Source organism: Panthera pardus, unplaced genomic scaffold, assembly GCF_024362965.1.
Source record: "Panthera pardus isolate Hobbes unplaced genomic scaffold, ASM2436296v1 HiC_scaffold_17, whole genome shotgun sequence".
Lineage (NCBI taxonomy): Eukaryota > Metazoa > Chordata > Mammalia > Carnivora > Felidae > Panthera > Panthera pardus.
Window position 1 is genome coordinate 22989577 of NW_026526732.1, and position 20721 is coordinate 23010297.

The 20721-nt window shown below is 39.4% G+C and overlaps 1 protein-coding gene across 12 annotated transcripts in view; it reads right to left on the reverse strand.

The window, feature by feature from the left end:
• AIG1 (androgen induced 1) overlaps positions 1-20721 on the reverse strand; it is a 313679-nt gene that overhangs the window by 210322 nt on the left and 82636 nt on the right. For 10 of the 12 annotated variants that reach the window (XM_019425103.2, XM_019425100.2, XM_019425102.2 and 7 more), the window contains exon 3: positions 18929-19030. The exons of the other annotated variants lie outside the window; for them this stretch is intronic. In XM_019425103.2, the coding sequence (XP_019280648.1) occupies positions 18929-19030 (102 nt within the window). The remainder of the gene's footprint in view (positions 1-18928; positions 19031-20721) is intronic. 12 annotated transcript variants of the gene reach the window in all.

Here is a 20721-nt window from a genome sequence, read left to right on the forward strand (position 1 = left end):
TTTCTTCTATAATGTGTATTCTAGCTATTCCTTAAAAGGACACAGCAGCTTGTAGTAAAATGCTCAGCGTAAGTGGAAATCAAGAGAAAATGAAGAATCGGACCAAAAAAGTATGGTGTTTCGAAAAGGAGAGAAAACTGTGTTGGAAGCTGCAAATGAGCTGCCTTTTTTTTTATTATTTCAACTTTATTCGGCTAATGTGCTCAATTCCAACGTTATGGTAGAAATGCCCGAAGAACCGAAGAATCGAACAGCATTCGATTCAGCTCAAGCATCCTTGGCTGTCTCTTAGCCTAGAAATGGAGGGTCCTGGTTCTGCCTGATGCAGGCCGTGGGCCACACAGGCAGTCACAGAGCATAGAGGTACCTGGCTCCAGGAGAGAGGGGAGCTGCCCAGACCTGTCCTGGGTCTTAGCTGACATCTGCCCCTCATCCAGCTGTGACAGGGTTTATGCTCTGGCAGAGACCAGAAGTCTCTGTTTAACCAAACAATTCAAGAGACACTCTGTCACGGCAACACTGGCATGCCATGAGAGTGACCACATCCAGCCTGGCTTGGTCCCTCCCCACACAGGGAACAGGAGTGTCCAGGGAGGCCTGGCCAAGTGAGAATAGATATCCTGACATCCACAAATGTCTAAAAATCCCACAGATGGAGTTTTCAAATAAGTGATAGTATAAACCTCACAGAAAGGAGACATTGCCTGCGTGAGGTTCCAAAATGTTTTACTGAGCACTCTGGAGAAAGCCACATATGAAAAAGCACATCACAATTAACAACAGAAAGATGGCCTGTGAAGATGGGCTAGCCTGGAGATGAATCCCTTTCCTAAAATTGAAAAGCAAAAAAAAAAAAAAAAAAGATGGGTTTATTTTTAAGTTTTTATTCCAGTTAGTTAAAATATACTGTCTTATTTGTTTCAGGTATACAATATAGTGATGCAACACTCCCATACATCACCCTGTGCTCATCACAAGTACTTAACACAGTCCTTTTAATCCCCATCTATTTTACCGATCCCCCACCCACTTCCCCTCTGGTATTCATCAGTTTGTTCTCTATAATTAAGACTTGGCTTCTTGATTTGCCTCTCTCTCTCTTTTTTTTCCTCCTTTGCTTGTTTGTTTTGTTTCTTAAATTCCACATGAGTGAAATCATATGGCATTTGTCTTCCTCTGACTGACTTATTTTACTTAGCATTATACCCTCTAGATCCTTCCATGTCGTTGCGAATGGCAAGATTTCATTCTTTTTTATGGCTGAATAATATTCCATTGTATACATATACTACTTCTTCTTGATCTCTTCATCAATTGATGGACACTTAGGCTGCTTCCATACCCTGGCTATCGCAAATAATGCTGCTAAAACACAAGTGTGCATGTATCCCATTGGATTAGTTTTTGTATTCTTTAAATAAATACCTAGCAATGCGATTGCTGGGTCATAGGGTAGCTCTATTTTTAACTTTTTGACAAACCACCATACTGTTTTCCACAGTGGTTGCACAAGTTTGCATTCCCACCAACAATGCGTGAGTATTTCTTTTTTTTTTTTTTTAAATTTTTTTTTCAACGTTTTTTATTTATTTTTGGGACAGAGAGAGACAGAGCATGAACGGGGGAGGGGCAGAGAGAGAGGGAGACACAGAATCGGAAACAGGCTCCAGGCTCCGAGCCATCAGCCCAGAGCCTGACGCGGGGCTCGAACTCACGGACCGCGAGATCGTGACCTGGCTGAAGTCGGACGCTTAACCGACTGCGCCACCCAGGCGCCCCAGCGTGAGTATTTCTTATTCACCACATCCCTGTTACTTTTAGCCATTCTAACAGGTGTGAGGTGAGATCGCATTTAGTTTTGATTTGCATTTCCCTGATGGTAAGTGATGAACATCTTTTCATGTGTCTGTTGGCCATCCAGATGTCTTCTTTGGAGAAATATCTGTTCATGCCTTCTGCCCACTTTTATTGGATTATTTGTTTTTTAGGTGTTAAGTTTTGTAAATTCTTTATATAGTTTGGATGCTAACCCTTTCTTGTATATGTCATTTGCAAATATCTTCTCCCATTCCATAGGCTGTCTTTTAGGGTTTTTTTTTTTTTTTTTATTGTTTCCTTTGCTGTGCAGAAGCTTTTTATTTGATGAAATCTCAATAGTTTATTTTTGCTTTTGTTTCCCTTGCCCCAGGAGACATACTTAGAAAAAGTTGCTAAGGCTAATGCCGAAGAGGTTACTGCCTGTGTTCTCTTCTAGGATTTTTATGGTTTTAGGTCTCACATTTAGGTCTGAAAAAGATGGGTTTAAATTTACATGTGTATTCGAATGAAGTGCTGCTTCAGAAAAATTTTCTGCATTTCAGATTGATGCCCCCTCCTTCTGGTGAGGATCTATGTAGCGCATGGGAACATTAAACGTGGCATCAGAGAAGTGGAAACAGCTCACATTAACAAAAAAGAGCATGTCAGCATCAGGATATACAACATTGTTTCCACTCTTAAATTCTAGGAGATTACTGCATAGATACTTATAAAAAAAATACTGAGTAAACTAATAGGAAATCTCTCCAGAGTGATTTTGCAAAACAGACAGTTCAGACTGGCAGAAAGTGCCTGGAGTCCTGGAGGCTTGATTTGTACACAGGCCCTGTGCAGAGTGTTAGACCATCTTGGACACATTTTTAACTTCTGAGTCTCAGCCGCTCATGTGTGAAATAGTGGTAATAGTCCCTACCACTCAGGGTCACGCTGAAGAGAAAATGAGATAATGTAAGTAAGTGGCTGGCCATTGGCAGGTATTTAGCAAAGGTTTGCCTTCCCATCCCCATGTGTAGCTTGTACAAATCTTCATTCCTCCTCGTACAGATGTATTACTTTAATGCTCATATTATAATATTTCATAAACATGGATGAATCGTAGGTCATCTACTTGCACTATTATTCGATTACTTCGCCCACTACATCATAAGCTCCACAAAGAGATGTTCTTCCTGTGTCCTTCCAGTGTAAGTGATGAGGAGCATATCACTTATGGTACATGTGACATCTGTATTTGTTGCAGGAAAGAAAGAAGACATTTTTTCAGCGAGGACTTATTAATATGGTCTAAGCGTGTTGCTTTTTGGTGACCAGCCCGAAGCACACGTGTGGCTTCAGAGACTCTCGGAAGAGGATGGTTGGCTGGCGTTCTCGAATATCGACATTAGACGTTCTGCACGTCTGTGGGCTCTTCAGATTAAATCTGCTTTTCCCTCCAGCACCAGCATTCAAGTGAAAAGCTGTAAGTGACTCAAAAATTGATGTTCTTGCTTTAATGTTCTTTTGATCTACAAATTTTCAATCGCATAGTCTATTTATCACTGTAAAGGCACAGCCATTCAGTTTCAAAACAGAATGAGGACAGATTATGAGCTAGCCTCAAAAATTAATTACCGCTTATATAACAGAATTTTTGTGGTAAAATGTGTTCTCAGTTCCAAATGACTAGCTCATGAATGAACTTTAAAAACCCAAACCATTTGGACTTCAGGGTTTTGTACAACACACTGATGAACTACTATGGAAGCCTTACAATGTCATTAATTTAAAAAAATTTAGTCTAAAGTAAAATACCTTGTCTCTGTTTTTCCTTCCTTCTTTCCTCCCTCCCTGCCTCTCCCCTCCCCAAGTTTCCCAAACACACTTTAAAAAAAAATCCCCTATATTCCAAGCTGCATTGGCAGAAGAAGCTCCAAAAAAGTGTTAAGACTGTGACTCACCTCATTGTAATTCTGCTTATAGAATTTATGGAAAAGGAATGAAATCCAAGAAAATAAAATAAAACTTTAAAAATCCCACTGATAAGCAAAAATCCTTTCTGTAGGAAATAGGGTTATATAAAAAGATTTATATTTTGTTTCATATAACTCAGAGGAAACCCATATCCCCTGTTAACTGCCACCTCTAATTAGTTACAGACCATTTAACTCCATAAATATTTTCAAGGATTAATGATAATTGACACATGTGCTATGCTTTTAATCTTTTAAGAAATGTTAATATTGATTCATTTTTCCTAGAATCTTGGGATGGCGCCAGTATTTTATCCCAGTCGAAAAAGAGGCAGAGATGCCACCTTGTAACCAACGCCTTAATGGTTAAGTCAGCCTGGTTATGCACGTCTAACGAAGTCCGTCTCTTTACCATGCCCTCCATTCAGCTCAGCTCCAGGCACTGCCAGGGTGACTTCCCTCTTTGTGTTCTTCCATTAACCACTTTCACTGAATCCCAAGGAAGCTTAGAGAATAACGAATTCAAGGATTCTCAAACTTGGCTGTGCTTCAGAACACATTACAAAGAATATAGATGGCGCACGGGCCCCATCCCGAACCGAATCCTAGGAACCTCTGAGCGTGAGACTTGGGCCGACCAGCATTGACCAACTTTAGTGTAACTTTAATGGCATGGAAACAGGACAGCATTATTCAGACCTTTAACAAATGGAGTTGACATTTAAAGGAAGAGAGGAGTTTTTGATGGGGATCTGGAAAGGTCAATTTTATGTGTCAACCTGACTGGGCCACAGGGCCCTCAGGTATTTGGTTAAACATTATTCTGGATGTGTCTGTGAGGATGTTTCTGGATGAGATGAACACTTGAATCAATAGGCTGGGCAAAGCAGACTGTCCTCCCCAACGGGGGTGGGAGTCATGTAATTCACTGAAGGTCTAATTAGAATAACAGGATGAAGAAAGGAGAATTTGCTCTCTCTTCCTGACCGCCTTCAATCTAGGACATGGGTCTTCTCCTGCCTTTGGACTCAAACTTGGACTAGAACCTGGGCCATCAGCTTTCCTGCTCCTTAGGCCTTTGGACCGAAACTGTACCATTGGTTCTCCTGGGTCTCCAGCTTGTTGACTGTAGATCTTGGGACTTCTCAGGCTCTATAATCATGTGAGCCAGTTCCCCATATGTACATACACACACACACACACACACACACACACACACACACACACACTCCTGATTCTGTCTCTTTGGAGAGCCCTGACTAATACAGGGTCATATTTCTTTCACTTATGTGTACTAGTAGAAATATATATAAGGTACACAGACGATGTTTGAGATATCTTTTACAACAATTAGACAAGGAAGCAGAGGACAACATGCCATCAGTGTTAGAATAAAGGTTGAGCAAGTCTCTACCTGGGGCTTTGGAAAGAAGGCTCCTGTTCAATCGGGAGGAGCTGCGCATGGGTGCAGAGTGAAGTTATTCATAAGAAAATACTTTATTTTTAATTTTTTGAGAGAGGGAGGGAACCAAACCATAAAAGACTCTTAAAAACTGAGAATAAACTGAGGATTGATAGGGGATGGGAGGGAGGGGAAAGTGGGTGATGGGCATTGAGGAGGGCACCTATTGGGATGAGCACTGGGTGTTGTATGGAAACCAATCTGACAATAAATTTAATATTAAAATAAGTAAATAAATGATAAAAAAAGAAAATATTTTACATTCTATTTACCTACACACAAATCATCTCGTATGATTCTAAAACATAGGATGGTGAGACTGTGAATATAGTTTAAAGGTGAAGGTATTTTCTGTATTGAATAATGATAAGCTCCCGTATTTCTTCACATCTAAAATGTTTACTGAAAAGATAAAAGAAAAAGCATTATCAGGAAGAGAAAGGCAGTGCTGAGTGCCCAAGTCAGTAGGACACAAGGACACGAGGATTCTCAGGGCATCAAAAACTCATTGCCTGGACCTTGTGTTTTTAGTCCATCTCTTGGTTCCTGTGAGCTGTGATCTACGATATTACGTACCAGAAGTCATGATGTTCTTTCTGGTTGATGTGCCCTGCTGCCTTTTCCTCTTTTTCTCACCCTTCTTTGGTCTCTCTCTCCCTCTTTCATATTTTCTTTATTTAAGCAGTTGATAAATGTTTTAGGAAATATTATAAAAATGTCATATTAATATGATGAGGCTCTAAACTAGGGATCAGGACTATTTAGGAAAATGTGTTCTCCAACAGAAACATTTAAAAGTGAAAAAAAGGTATGGAACTGAAATTTAAAGCAAATCACCCAAATACAGACAGATAAAGAAAACAGGGCAAGATAATGGCATCATTCTGAGCTATTCCTATGCCAGACTTTTCAAGCAAACTTACCAAACATAAGCAACTGAGAAAGAAAAAATTTCACAAGTGAATAATATAGCATATAACCCTCAGCAAAATCTAATGAAAAATCACCAAGCTGGATTTCAATATAAATTGTTGCTTACAAAACCTGTTTTGCAAATATGTTACTGGTTTTAATGTAAGTTGCTGCATAAAACGTGAACAGTTTTACAACAACTATATTCTATAATTTAGACTTTGAGCTTAGTTGCATGGCTTACTTATGTAACTCTACAAAATGATGAGTCTGGAAGGCTTGAGCTTATAAGGGAAAAATGCCTTCATTTTAGTGATTCCAGTTTAAACTTACAGAAATATCAAATTACTTATTGAAAAATCCCAGATGAAGTAAAAAGGAATGTTCTGGGAAGTTGCCATTGACAGTATGCTGCCCTGATCTTATAGATGTTTGTTTCCCAAGATTACTTAGTGAGATTTATCAGTATTTTAGAAATAAGAAGGGCCAGAGGTCTTTAGCAATCTCATCAGAGAGTTCTAGAGGGGCTAAATTTTTTTTTAAAAGAAGTATCCAATCTAATTTTGTATAAAAATCTGAGAGCTGGCTTCAGCAAACTAACGAAGAATGAAGATAATTAATTAAGAACGAATTAAGAGAATATGACTTGTTCCCCATTGTTCTTCTAACATCCCACCTGACTGCCCTGACCTTGGACTGTCTCTGCTACCCATGATTATAGAAGCGAGGTCACAGGAGGAGAACCTGAGGGGGACCTTTCCAAATCATATGAATCCAGGAGCCTGATCTCTGACTTCCAAATAAGGTTAAAGCACAGCTTCATTCACAGATCCTGAAATGTCAGCCAACTTCACCAGCATGAGAAGCGCAATCAAAAAAAAGACTCTGTGCACCAACAGAAATACATCACTCACTAAAATGGAAAGCCATATAGCAACAACTGATGTCAATGGCGATGAACATTTTTAAACAACTACCACAGACTATGCACTCTCGGCGTGCATACTGAGATGAAGGAACACTGTCCTCCTAGAACCGAAATCTGGTGAGTTGGAATCCTATCAACTGGGCAGTAAACTGCGTACAGAGAGGTACCTCTTCCTACCATCTTTACCCACGAACACCACCTTGACCCCCATTTGCAGCTTACCCTTCATTTTAAACTCCCATCTCCTTATTTACACTTGGACCCTTTGAGCATCCTCCTTTCCTCCAGCGAATGTTTGAAACAAAAACACCTTAAGAGGAACAACACTGGGATGCCAGTTTTCACCATTACCTAATTTTTCCAACCTGTAACAAAGCACAACTCATAAAACCAAGAAGGAGCATCATTCCTTGTGTATGTTAAACACTCGTGGTAAACCAATACCAAATTAAGGAGCCCAGTTTCGACAATGCTGTGAATACCCTTCTGGAAACCGCTTGTGAAATGGCACTCCTTGAAGGCCCATATTTCATTAGCTTGGCAAGACTCCCTTTCAAGGTCATTTCCAAATGCTCGTCTTGTGCAGAGCAGCATGCGTGGAGCAGTGCTAGCATGGCACCAGGTCAATCCATTAGTCATTGCTGGAGTGAGCCTTCTGTGGAGAGGCAGCCTGCTTCAAAGTCAGATGGGCTTCTGAAAAGCATGCCAGGAAAACTTTCAGATTTGAAATGTTTCAGAAAAGAAGGTCACAACATCTTCTAATTGCCTACTCTCCTTGCAGAAGGTGGCTTTTCATACTTTACGCAAATATTAATATCTGCCCAGTGTGAAAACCAGGTTAAAAAACGTGGTAAGTGAGTTTGCGCATATGTCTTCAATTGAGCAGAGCACTGAGTGCCAGACTTCAACCAGGCTGATCAGACTGCAGGTCTGTGTAAAAGCCTGAAGTAGTGGAATCTAGTTGCTATGGCTGCAAATTAAACAAATAAATGAGACACCGTGGAATGCAGCAAAATATCTGTGGTCCGATTAGTTCATATTTGCCATATGTGTGAATATCAGCAGTCAAATTCTGAGTTGAAGCAAAGTTCTTTACAAAAGGTGCAAGTGAGGGGAAATGCTTAAAAATAATAAGGGAGATGCGAATTCTACGTCCAAGGATAAATATCTGAACTTTTATATAAACTTTAAAGGAATTTCATTAACTTTTATGCTAGAAGTATATACAAGTTTGGTGTTGCTAAAAATACAAGATTTCCACCAGAGCATTTTTCCTTGCAGCTTTAGACAAGGTGTGACGCTAGCTTGTAACTTTGTATATGACAGTAAGGGAGTCATTAGCTCTAGGGAAATTTTAGCTTCTCCATAAGATTCCTGTCATATCCTATTTGACGGAACTGACATCTATCCAGCCTATCAAGTGGCCGGCATTGTACTATTTGCTTCCACGCCAATCTCAGGAATTTCCACAACAGGCTGTAAGCTCCCCACTAGTGGGATTCAGTAGGGAAATTTAAAAAGACCGTTGAATAGCGAATTCTATTCTGACTAACCTCTCAAATCACTTACACTAAACCGTTTTCACAGAATGAGAATAAAACAGAAAACTCGAGAGGTCATTTGATTCAGTTCCCCTTTGTCACGTGTCTGCACCTATTAGAAGAGCTGCAGACAGAAATGGAGTGGCTTTTGGGGTTACCCCGGTCAGAGAAAGAGAATCGAACAAAAAAGACGCTCTGTGATGTGCACGGTAGCAGGGTAGACAGAGAAAAGGATGTTTACTAACTTCAACCTTTGTATCCTAACACATATAGATAGTAGCATGTGAGGAGTGGCACTTGGACATAGAAGACAATTTTATATATTCCCAGGTCACACGGATTAATGTATTTGATAAGGATGAAAGGGGCCGCCTTAAGGGAAACATTTCCACCCATCAAAGCTAATCCTTGCAACTAGGTTAAAACATATATTAATTAGATCATTAAGGGCATGCTCATTCTCTGGATATGGATATGGTAAGACAATAGGAAAAAGTCACCCTTGCTTAGATGAAAAGGAAAATAATCTAAAATGCCAGGAATATTTATCAGTGTCTTGAATAAATATGTTTGCGAAATATAATGACATTTCACGTTGAAAGGCATCTCTTCACTAGATGTTAACAAAGCTCCACAGAGAGAGGCCCTGGATACAATAAGCATGATGGGTCAGTCAGCTCAGCATTCTCCTTCCAGCCAGGGAGCCGGCTAGCTGTGTGAGCCTGGGCAAGGTATTATACTGGACGCTTGAAGGCCAGCAGATACAGACAGTTCTTCTGTGGAAAAGGGGAAGACTGATTTCGAAAATTGTAAGCCAGTGAGCTTGACAAGGATGCGGTAAAATGGGTCACTGAAGGACTAGGGTATGAAACATAGAGAATTACATGGTGATCCTACATACTGGCCTGAGCTCACTTGGAGAAAATAATCTTATTTCCTTTTCAGAAAGTGTTACCAGTCTGGGAGAGTAAGGAAATACGATAGAAATGCACTCCTTCCATCACTGTTCATTCATTCCTTCAAAAATATTTTCTGAGACCCACTATGTGCCATGCACTGATCCAGAAGATGGGGCTATGGGAGGGAGCTAAGAGCATGTGCCTGCTCTTATTGAACATCCAGTTCCAGACTAATGTAACAATATACTACAAGTAAAGCACAATGGATGCTATAATAGAGGCACATGTGGGGTAGAGGTTCATAAAGAAGGGGTGATCAGCTCTATAAGGGAGAGTTGATGCATGAGAGGACTTGGAGCAAAAAGAGGGTTTTGACTGGGAGATGAGGGCTGGGTGCACACTCAGTCCTGGAATGTCCTGGAGGGCAGGTTTCATTGCCATTCTGTATTGGCTACAATTTAGCAGAGGGGAACACTGGAGACTCCCTGGAGAAGCTTCACCTTGACAAGAGGTATAAATAGGCTCAGGGAAGTTACCCAGTATTTCTAAAAGACCAGGCATTTTGTGGACAAATTTGGTAGTTTAGGTTCGGATTCAAACAGAAAAAAAAAAGTTGGGTTGAACATTTTCTAGTGGGTTGTCACAGTCTTTCTTTGGTTTTCTTTGATCATTTTTCAACCTGATTTGGATAAAGAAGCATGAGATGAGATGAGGATTTGTGCTGTCTTCATGATCTGGTGCCAACGTAAGGATTTTGGACAATGATTCTGGACCCTCAGGAAGGCTTCTTTTCCCACTTTACCTAAATGTGACCAACACAATGACCCCTTGGGATCTCTAGATATCTAGACTTCCCAGCCAACTTGGAAAAAATCAACACCTATCCTTCGAAGGTGAGTTTTGTCCCCAGTCTACCATCCACTTGGTGCCAATACCATCTTATAACACTTTTCCTCACCAGACCCCTTGTCTGAGCACTCTCTCTCCACTAGACGTATTCCATTAGTTTCCTGTTTCTCTATTATCCCTGGACATAGTGATAATCTTCAGTAGCCAATCTCTTCTGCCACCACATATGTAGTTTTTATCTAAGTACCTGTCTTGTCTAGAGGAATCAACCATCTTCTCCAAGCACAATTACAAGATGGTTAAAATTTATTGCTCTGAATAATCACTTATTTTGTTACTGACCTTACTCACAGCAGTAGCCTCCAAAGGAGCTTCAATTCAGTGGCATAAACTTAGGCATCTCAATTCAAAACAGCGTTTTAGAAATCAATCATATTATTAAATTCCAACGTATATTTAATGACCCTCAAAACCTTAGTACTGTGGCTTCCCCAGAGCTCATGCTGTATTCTAGTTGAGTTTAACAAGGTGGAATACACTAAAAATACACCTAGAGGTCCTACATTTTGTCTATAAAATACCAAAATAACAACTTCAAATGTTAGCTAAACTACCCACTGGTCGGGTAAAAATGATGTGGAAGTTTCAGTGTATTGTATAATGAAACTACCAAAAAGAGTTAATGGAGCTTGGACAGCACTAATAGGCCAAGACGATGGCTAAATTGCTCTCCTGTGCTCTTGCCAAATCATATGAAACTATAAAAACGAATCTAGACAAGCTGAAGCCTAGTCAGGGGAGACTGAGCATGACAGTAAAGGACCTGTATTCCGTTTTTTCAGTAAACATTTACTGTGTGTGCAGTAATGTCAGAGAATATGCTAGGTTCTGGAGGAAAAGATGGGAGGAAAAAAAACAACAGTTGCTACCCCTTATGGCCTCATAGCCCATTAGGGGAATAAACAAGTAAATAAATACTAATCAAATAATGTGATAAGTGAAATCATAGGTGTCAGAACAGTGTTCTGAGGGCAGGGAGAAGCGACCCACTCAGATGCCTAGGAGACTCGGGACCACTTCATTCACAGGTGGTGTCTGGGAAGGGAATGTGGCAAGGAACCATCAGAACTTCAGATCTTCTAGAAAGGTTACCGAGGCAGCAGTGCGGGGAAAGTCCTGGTGAGGAGATAGCTCGGAGGCAGGAAGATAAGAGATGAGCCTATTGCCTCTGTTCAGTTGAGAGATGATGAAGCCTTGAACTAAAGCCGGGATGGTGGAGAAAAGGGGGCCGGGGCAGCTTTGGCAGCTACTTTGGACATACATCTAATAGGACGTGCCGACTAACTGTGAGGGATGTGGTAGAAAGAGGAGCTTTTAGATGCTTCAGTCATTATTCAAGTGGCAACATGGGATGAGTAACAAGACTGAGGGAAGGGGTTAAGGTAATGAGGTGAGGGGTTAACGTAGTGAATTTGTTACAGTATGTTCATCTCAAGGTCCTTGTGTCAAATGCTGAGCGTGATGCCCCTTAGAAGATGGAACAGGAAGAACCAACTTGGAATGACCAACATTTAAGAGAGACTGAAGTTATGGGGAAGAGCGAGATCCTCTTGGAAGAGAACATGAGGAAAACAATGACAACTGGTATTTGAATCCTGTGGAATGGATGAATGGACTGGGCCAATTTGGGCTGGAGGAAAGAACAGAAGGCTCAGTTCCTTATGAGAGTCTTTCCTAAGCTGAAGACTCCATGGTCTCGGTCCACTGTTGAAGTCCCATCATCGGAGATGTCCAGCAGAGACTGAAAGAGAATCTGCAAAGATACTGTTCAGGTCATTTAGGTGCCACATGGCGTATGGACCCGCTGATCTTTAGAACCACTTCCCAAGTTGAGAGATGATGCCTCTATGATAGAAAATGCAGCTTTGTGCTTCTACTTCACTTTCTTTGGCAGCTATCGCTGATGCTTGCCAAGGTTGGAGCTTCAATTAAAAGGAAACTGGAAAGGATATAGGGATGGACTTCTGCCAACGAGTTGGGTCTGTGGCTAATGAATGATCTGTTTGTGGTAATGAAGAAGGAAGCCAGTTCCTAAGACAACACCTTCGGGCCTGGCCCCTCCTCTCCCCCAGCTATGAACAACTAAGGGCAAATGAATGGGAAACATATGAATGAAGTTTACTTTGAAATATCTATGGATTTAAGGATTAAGGGTAAAAGAGCTTGAGTAAACCACACTTTGGGTTTTGCTGACCCCAAAATATCTGCATATAATTTATAGACCTTATGATGAACTCAAACGACTGCTGGGCCTGCTCATCTATTCAGTGGAGCAAGAAAAAGGGCAGAGTGTATGCCAAATGATATTAGCCTTGAATTCTACCCTTACGTGGAAAATTAGTTTTACACAGGAATTTGTGATGTCAGAAAATTGCTTTAAAAAGCCATGGTCTATTACCCTAGAGAAAAAAAACAACTAATACCCAGACAAAATAATATAGGGAAGAACTTTTCAGTAAATGTGACCCAGGATATGATTTGCCTGGTCTGTAACTCTCAGATGTTCCAGGGACCATGGTGTGTTTTTTGGACATCATTTCAGGCCTTCTCAGGCAGTAGCAGCAATATGATATGTACCAACCGACAAGACCCCCAGGGGGGATAGCAAGTCATGTCTAAGATTTTGCTGCAGTGCAGCTGAGATGGGAGAGTGACGTAAAATACAAGCTAGGAAAGAAGTGAATGGTTTGAGGTTGTATTCCATCAACTACCATGAAAAGGAAAAGACCAAGAAGGGGAGAAGACAACAAGAGAAAACATGGACATAGAATATTGATAAAATTCATTCATTTCATACAGCAAATACTCATTGTTTTCCATTATGTAGAGGCACTGTTTGAGGCGCTTGGAATAAATGAGTAACTGAAACAAAGATCCCTGCTCTTATGAAAATTATATTCCAGCAGGAGAGGACGGACAATAAGCCATAAGTACAACATAAAAGTAAAGCCATATAATATGTCAAGGATAGTAAGTGCCAGGAGGGGGACAGAGAGCAGGGACAGCGAGGGGACTCTGGGGATATGGGAGTAGTTGGCAATACCTAATAGGCTACTCAGAGTAGGCTTTACTGAGAAGGTGAGATTGAGCCAATGAAAATTCACAAGGAGAAAGCTATGATCGGTAAAACTGGACATGAAAAAGCTTACACATGAGAACCGTATGCAATAACTGTGAAAGCATCTGCCTCACTGTGGATGGAACTCTTTCTTGTTCCTGGGTCTTTGGGGTCTTATTTATTTTCTTTGGGAGGTCCATTGAGAGTTTTAGAAAGTGGTTCCCAAGAAATTTCTGACCTCTGCTCCAGTCTTACTTTTATTTTGAAAATTTACAAATATCTTCCAGTTACTTTAGAATATATTGGGAAAATGAGAAAGGTCAGCTTTATTCATATGAAAAAGGAGATAGTCTTCTTTTGACCAACAGCTTATTTTATGAAATATCCCATATCAGGGTGGCACAGAGTTGTGTTATTTAACAAAAGAATAACATCTAATCTGAGTTCCTGCAAAACCAATGATCATCCAAGCAGTATTCAACGCCTTCTCTTCGGAGACAGATGTACAAAAACTTTAGTAATTACCAAATGTCAAAATAATATCGAACGGAATAAATGGTTACCTAAATTAAAGTTCTCTTGAGGATCAGTGACATACAATAAGAAAAACTGACAAATCAAGCATGAAGAGAGGTGGGGTTTATTTTTGTATCTCCTTATTAATTATACGGAGAATTGAACAACTGCTGTGATTATGAGAATATCTAGGTCATGTATGCTTAAAGATCCGTGATAATAACAATAATAATACCCAAACTTCTGCAGTGCTTGGCATTCTCAAAGCATTTTATAAACATTAATTAGGTCTTCACTAAGCACAGACACTGTCTCATGGTTGGTTCTTCCTCTTATAGCATTGCTGAGAATCTGCAATCTTTCTAGAGTTTAAATATTTATTTATTTATTGCTTTTAATGTATATTTACTCCATTGACAATGCTTTAAACTTGTAATCAGCAGAAGAGAAAGGTTCAGGGATCTGTTTTTGCAACCAAGGAAGAGGCCAGAATAACAATAGTGCTTCTCCTTGTCAGAGTGAACACAGCCTCCTGGGGACCACTCTGTTGGCTGGTGGAACTGTTTCCCCACTCATCTTCCTCCACCTCAAACATGCCGTTTCTATACTTTAAAAGTGTAAATATTTTTCTCCTGTAACCACACATTACCTAGCAGGCTTCTTTGCATCTCGTGGGTTTTCAACAAATGTTTGCTAGATTGAATTAAATCAAAGCTCAGCTCCCACAGGTTGTATCCACACAGAACCCAACCTCAATTCTCAATGACTGTTCAAATTACATTTTTAAAATGGATTCATTTTGCTGAAATCACCTCTAGTTTTCTCTTGTCTGCTCATCAGTGGACTGAGGGAAAGAAAGGTGGTAGGAGGATATAAATGTAAGCATGACATTCTTCCAAGTTTCAAAAGCAAACACACAAATACCCTTTTTATCACCAATACTTAGTGAATGCCTAGTGGGCATCATGTGCTGCTCGAATTGCTGGAAATACAAAAAGAAATAGGGCTGCAAGGATAGAACAGTTTTTGATTTTGGCTACTGAAGTGACTCCAGCTAAATGTGTTATATTTTATAGATTTACATTTTTAATTGTAATAAATTAAAATTTTGTGTGTGTGCATGTGCTATTTTAATGGAGCCCTGAGATAAGCTAGTGGTTACACTAGTGAGGTTGTATTACTGTTGCAACTCATCTATTTATCCGTTTCCTCTTCTCTTCAAAAAAAAAAAAAAATCTAAGATTGCTTGCTGAGAGAAAAGAAGTAGACAATAGAAAAGAAGAGACAGGATACTTTCCTTTAGTTCCAATTGTGTCAAACTTTTGGGTATTTTGGTGTAAATCAAAAGGAAAGTCCTTTGAATTTTAGATCTTGTGAGTCTGTTTTCTAACTGATTTTGTGCTGGGCAGTTGAGTGTTATAAATTCAAGGCTGACTTGGTGACGTCTTCTGAAATGGTGCCGTGACAGACTTACAAACTGCATTTCAGTTTTGCGGTTCAGGGCTCTGGATCCTAAGAGCTGATGCTGACACTCTTCAAGCAATGAGTGTGATTCTACATGTAAGAACAGGGTACACTGTCTCTTGGAATTCTTGTAGTTATAAAACTCTAGGTAGACAATACCAAAAGCCTAAAGGACCATACACCATCTGCATAAATATTTAAAAGTTATAAATTAAGCTAGCAAAATATTAAATAAAATATGTTCTATCCTTCTACATTGTTAGATATATATTTCATAAAGCAAAATAAAAATTATGTGATTGGATGAGTAGAAAAATAAAGGCTTATAGAATTATAAATTACAAACGTATGAGTGGCAAATTACAAAAATTATATTATTTAATATAATATAAATATAAATATTCTAAAATTTTCATTCCTTGCCTTCATTTCAGCAAATTCACCAAATACGTTGTTATAATGGACACTCACAAAATTTAAGCTCTATTGATATTACTAATGTAATGCATTAATTAGAAACAATGTAATTATAATCCAAGTACACACAATTGGAATGTCTTCATCAAAATTTAAACATTCAAATGGATGTAAAAAAATTTAATTGAATTATTTTCATACTTTTAAAATAAAATATTTAAAAGTATCTATTTTGAAATAAAATACACATGACAATTATTATTAAACTTTTACATAAAATTTAAATAAAGTTGAAAATGCCTATTTGAGTTTTTGGTATTTCATAAATTTTTTACACATTTTTATAAAAATTAAATTATTCATGATTCCAGCAGTTTATGTTCATATTTTAAGAGCCAATCGAAGGAATCAGTATCCTGCTTAAAGTTACATCTATACAAAGTTAGAGTAATGTCGATTAATATTGCAAAATATTCCTCAGCCCCATACAGGCAACTTCTTTGTTAGTAATTTTGAGACCATGAACTGGAACATGAAGAAAACCAGAGAAATGGTCATTCATCCCTACTAAAGTACAAAACTCACGAGGAGAGACTCTGTGGAGCTCTTATTATCTTCGAGGATTTGACATGTCGATTCATTTATCTTTTCTGTTTCCGAAATATTCATATCACTCAAGTTCTCCTTGAATTTCTAAGTAGTGTTTGTCTCCAAGAGTGAGAATTCAACCCATCAAAGTGACTCAAGGGGAAATGATGAGAGTTCAGTTATACCTCTAATGACTGCATCAGTACTTTAGAACCATTCATTTGAAACATTAACTAGCACTTGGATCTGCAAGGGTTGTGATTTATTCTCTGGCCTAAAGGTAATATTGTGCATTTGAGGGGTGTAGACAATAGGCCTAATATTAGTTAAGGACTGTGCTTCTATAGCACAGGATGCAACCACTGGTTCTCAGTTAAGGCCCTCCTTGTGTCAGAAACTTTGAGCCTTGGTTTCTTCATTTCTGAAAGGGATACCGATTTCTTGTTCATAGCACCACTATGAAAATTAAATGGTATAACCACTGTAGAATACCTAGCACACGGTAGGTTCTCAAAAAAATAACAGCTATTATTACTGACTGGCGAACAATTATGGAAACTGGCTACAGTAGCCCCCCCGTACCCTTATTCACAGTTTCAGTTACCCAGGAAAACCATAGCCTGGAAACAGATGCCAGAAGATCAGTAGTAGCCTGAGGCTACATCACAATGCCTGCCTCATTTACCCCATGTCATCTCATCGTGTAGGCATTTTATCACCTCACATCTTCACAAGAAGTGTGAGTACAGTACAGTAGGATATTATGAAGAGAGAGAAATAGCATTCACAGTTTTATTACTGTATATTACTGTGTAGTTATATGTTCTATTCTGTGATCATTGTTCATTTCTTACTGTGCCTAACTTATAAGTTAAGCTTTATCATAGGTATGTATGTATGTATAGGAAAAAACACAGTATGGTACTATCTGTGGTTTCAGGCATCCACTGGGGATCTTGGAACAGATCCCTCTTGGATAAGGGGGAGGACGACTATATACTAAATTCACTCATCAATCCAACAAACATGTCTTGATCCTACTGCATGCCAGGTGGGTGGGCAGAGTGCTTGCGGCTGGAGGCTTTACACTGGGAAGGAACACTTAGTGAGGGGGGATACAGACATGTCTAATGGAGACTTGAAGGTCCTTTGCAAATGTAACTGACAGGGGAGCTAATCTGGCCTATGGGGGTGAGGACAGGCTTCTGAGAGATGTTATAGAAGTGAGCAGGATGAGAAGGGATTCCCCAGGAAAGAATGGAAAGAGCATTTGGGGCAGAGGATTGCAAAGACATGGGGTTACGAAAGGCTTTGCACATTCAAGAAAAGTCAAAAGGTGGAGAGGCATAGAGTAACCACATCAAGTCCATTAGATGGTTACATGAAGCTGACAAGACCCAGCTTATTCGTTTGGAACTGAATCAGAGATGCCACATTAATCCTTCAATAGTGTGGCTCTAATTGGATTCAAAGAAAATGCCAGTTTTCCCAGTTGTGCCACTTGTGATGAGTTGTCTTAGGAAAGGATTAATCAAAGTCCCGCAGCAATGTTTGTTAGTACACACCACTTTTCTCAAAATATACCAAAATTGGGGGCAGAAAGGAAACTGTTATTTTGGACCTATGACGTGTGATTTGTAGCTCCTCTTTCCCCTATAATTTCTGTGATGGGTTGCCCTTTTCACCAGGAGCACCCAGTGACATATTCTATTTTTTTGCTGTAACCAAAAAAATGCAGGCTTCTTAGTTAATAACAAAACCGCTCAATTCCAGAGGCAGAACGAGAAGACAACGACAAAATTTCTCTGAAGAAAATATACCCTCAGATCTTATAAGGTGATGTGCAAACCATCCAAAAGATTTGATCTGAAACATGTGAAGACGACACCATGGCTAAAGCTTCAGAAAGAATCAGACTGAGGAGAAGGAAAAGACCCAGCAGTCCCAGGCAAACGCGCTCCAGTGGGGACAGCCTGCCATGGCAGCACCCACCGCTAAGGCCGCCTCCATGCCTGCGGCAGATCTCCCAGGGAAAATAATAGTCTTGCTGCTCCTCCTGGGGAAATTCTCCAAGGAGAATTGTTGCTTCCAACACAATTCCACTCACGTGGGGAACAATGGCCCTCGATAGTTGTATAGGTTGGAAAAGATCCTCAGGCTCCAATAGGGGATAAGTCTTTGAATGGCACAGAAATTAAATTCATCCTGGAATAAGCTAGTTGTATTATCCAACAAAACCAACAACTTATAAACTGTGGGTTCATCTTCTACATAGTTTTAATAGTGACTCAATTTCATGGAAGTTGTTTTTTATTTACATTCAGCATTCTTCTCTAATTATAATCTCTCATAATCCCCATCATTTCACTGCCATTTAGGTAGATTCTATGGAAAGCCTAAATTAGAAAATAGCTCCCTAATATATTTTTTTTTAATGAAAGGAAATTATTTGTTTTAGTTCACTCACCATTCCGTGATTCAGCCACCCTGGGATAAAATTATCAAGCAACTTCGGGTAAATCATCTCTCTGTCATAGGCATAAATGATCCAGAACACCGCTACAACGAACTGGAAGGGAAAAGAAATCCTTTATTTCAAATTCACAACATACAATTTGTTGGTTATCCATTGTTCAAAGAACCCAACAGAACTGTAGTCTACAGTGAAAGGCGAATCAGTAAACCAGCTAATGACTGGAAAGAGAGATCTAACTTCATTCCATTAGTGGTGATGCGTGGGGTCCTTCTTCCTTCCTTGATCTCCCTATTGTGTTCTCTCAGGCAAAGGGATCTATTTTCGAGGGAAAGATAAATCGTGTCTGTCATCTGGAACAGCTCTCTTCTAGGGCTAATTGGGTTGGTTTGAATCCTCTCAAGAGAGTTTAAAAGTTCACTGGTGGTTTTTTGGATCCCTTTCCCCACTGTACAGAGTCAGCACACATTCAAGAAACTGTAGTGTATTTTCCTTGAACCCATCATGTGGTTTAAATTAATCTTCACATTCTCAAGTTTCCATTTCACCACTAACAGCATTAAAATCACTGCTATATAAAATGTCCCAAAGTCACATTTCCTGCAAATGTATTAATTTATATAGCTTAAGCAGGGGCTTTGGTTGCACTGAGAGCAAAGTGAATGGAACACAAGAATCCTAATTCTCTTGGAATAATTTACATGCTCATCTGGGTTCCTGAGATTTATTTTGACCCATCGGCAACATAGACATCAAAAGAGAGTAGACTACTCAATTTATTCTCTTATCTTTCTTCAAACTAATGGTGAGAGAAGTTCAGATTAAATAAAGAAATGAATGGTCCAAGGTCTTAACCTTCAACTTAGAATTTTAGAGAAAACACAAATGCTTTTGTACACAGTCAATAAATGTAGCATGGAAAAGGAAACAATCCCAGAGGGAGGGCTCAAAGTCTCTGCAGAGTTGTTACATCTCAAAGTAAATGCTACAGCATGATAAAATGCAGATAAATATTAAAAAGAAACGCTTTTTATCTCATTTCTTATAAGTCATCTCCACCCCCACATTTTATTAATAAAAGTAGTAAATATTTTAATGCCACTTTTCGTAAAACTCCCAGTGGTTATACCACAAGCCAGTCATCAGAAAGGTTCCAAAATTCTTTTCCAAGTATGTCAGTTACAACATGGGTAATAGTAGCCTTTTAAAAAAGTTCACCCTTAAAACCTAAGATGTTATGAACATTTCTTGCTTCATAAAACACATTGAAAGATAATTATAATAGGCAACCATAGATTACACACATAGTTTCAATACCAGATTGGGGTCCCTAGTTGTTTATCCTGCTTTTGGGTCAACTATTTTCACTTAGTTGATAAATGCACAAGATGGAAAAGAAAAAAACAAAACTCAAGCCATTAATGTTAACTATCATTATGATCTTTCCAAGCACAATGAGTAATTTTTAAATTATTCACAACTTTGGTTTATTCATTCCACTGTATACTCCAAATGTACTCAATATTAGTGTTACCTGCTCTCAGATCTAAGCCCCAAGATTGCTACTCAAGTAGCATTGCTACTCAAAATGTGGTCCCATGGATCAGCAGCCCCCATGTTACCCAAGAGCTTGCTAGATACATTGAATGCCAGGTCCTGTCTTAATATATTCTGATTCTGCATTTTAATAAGACCCTGGGGTCATTCATATCCACATTAAAGCCTGAGATGTCATACTTTGGACACTACTCCAGCCACCTTGAGCCTCCTCCCCCCACCATGGAGCG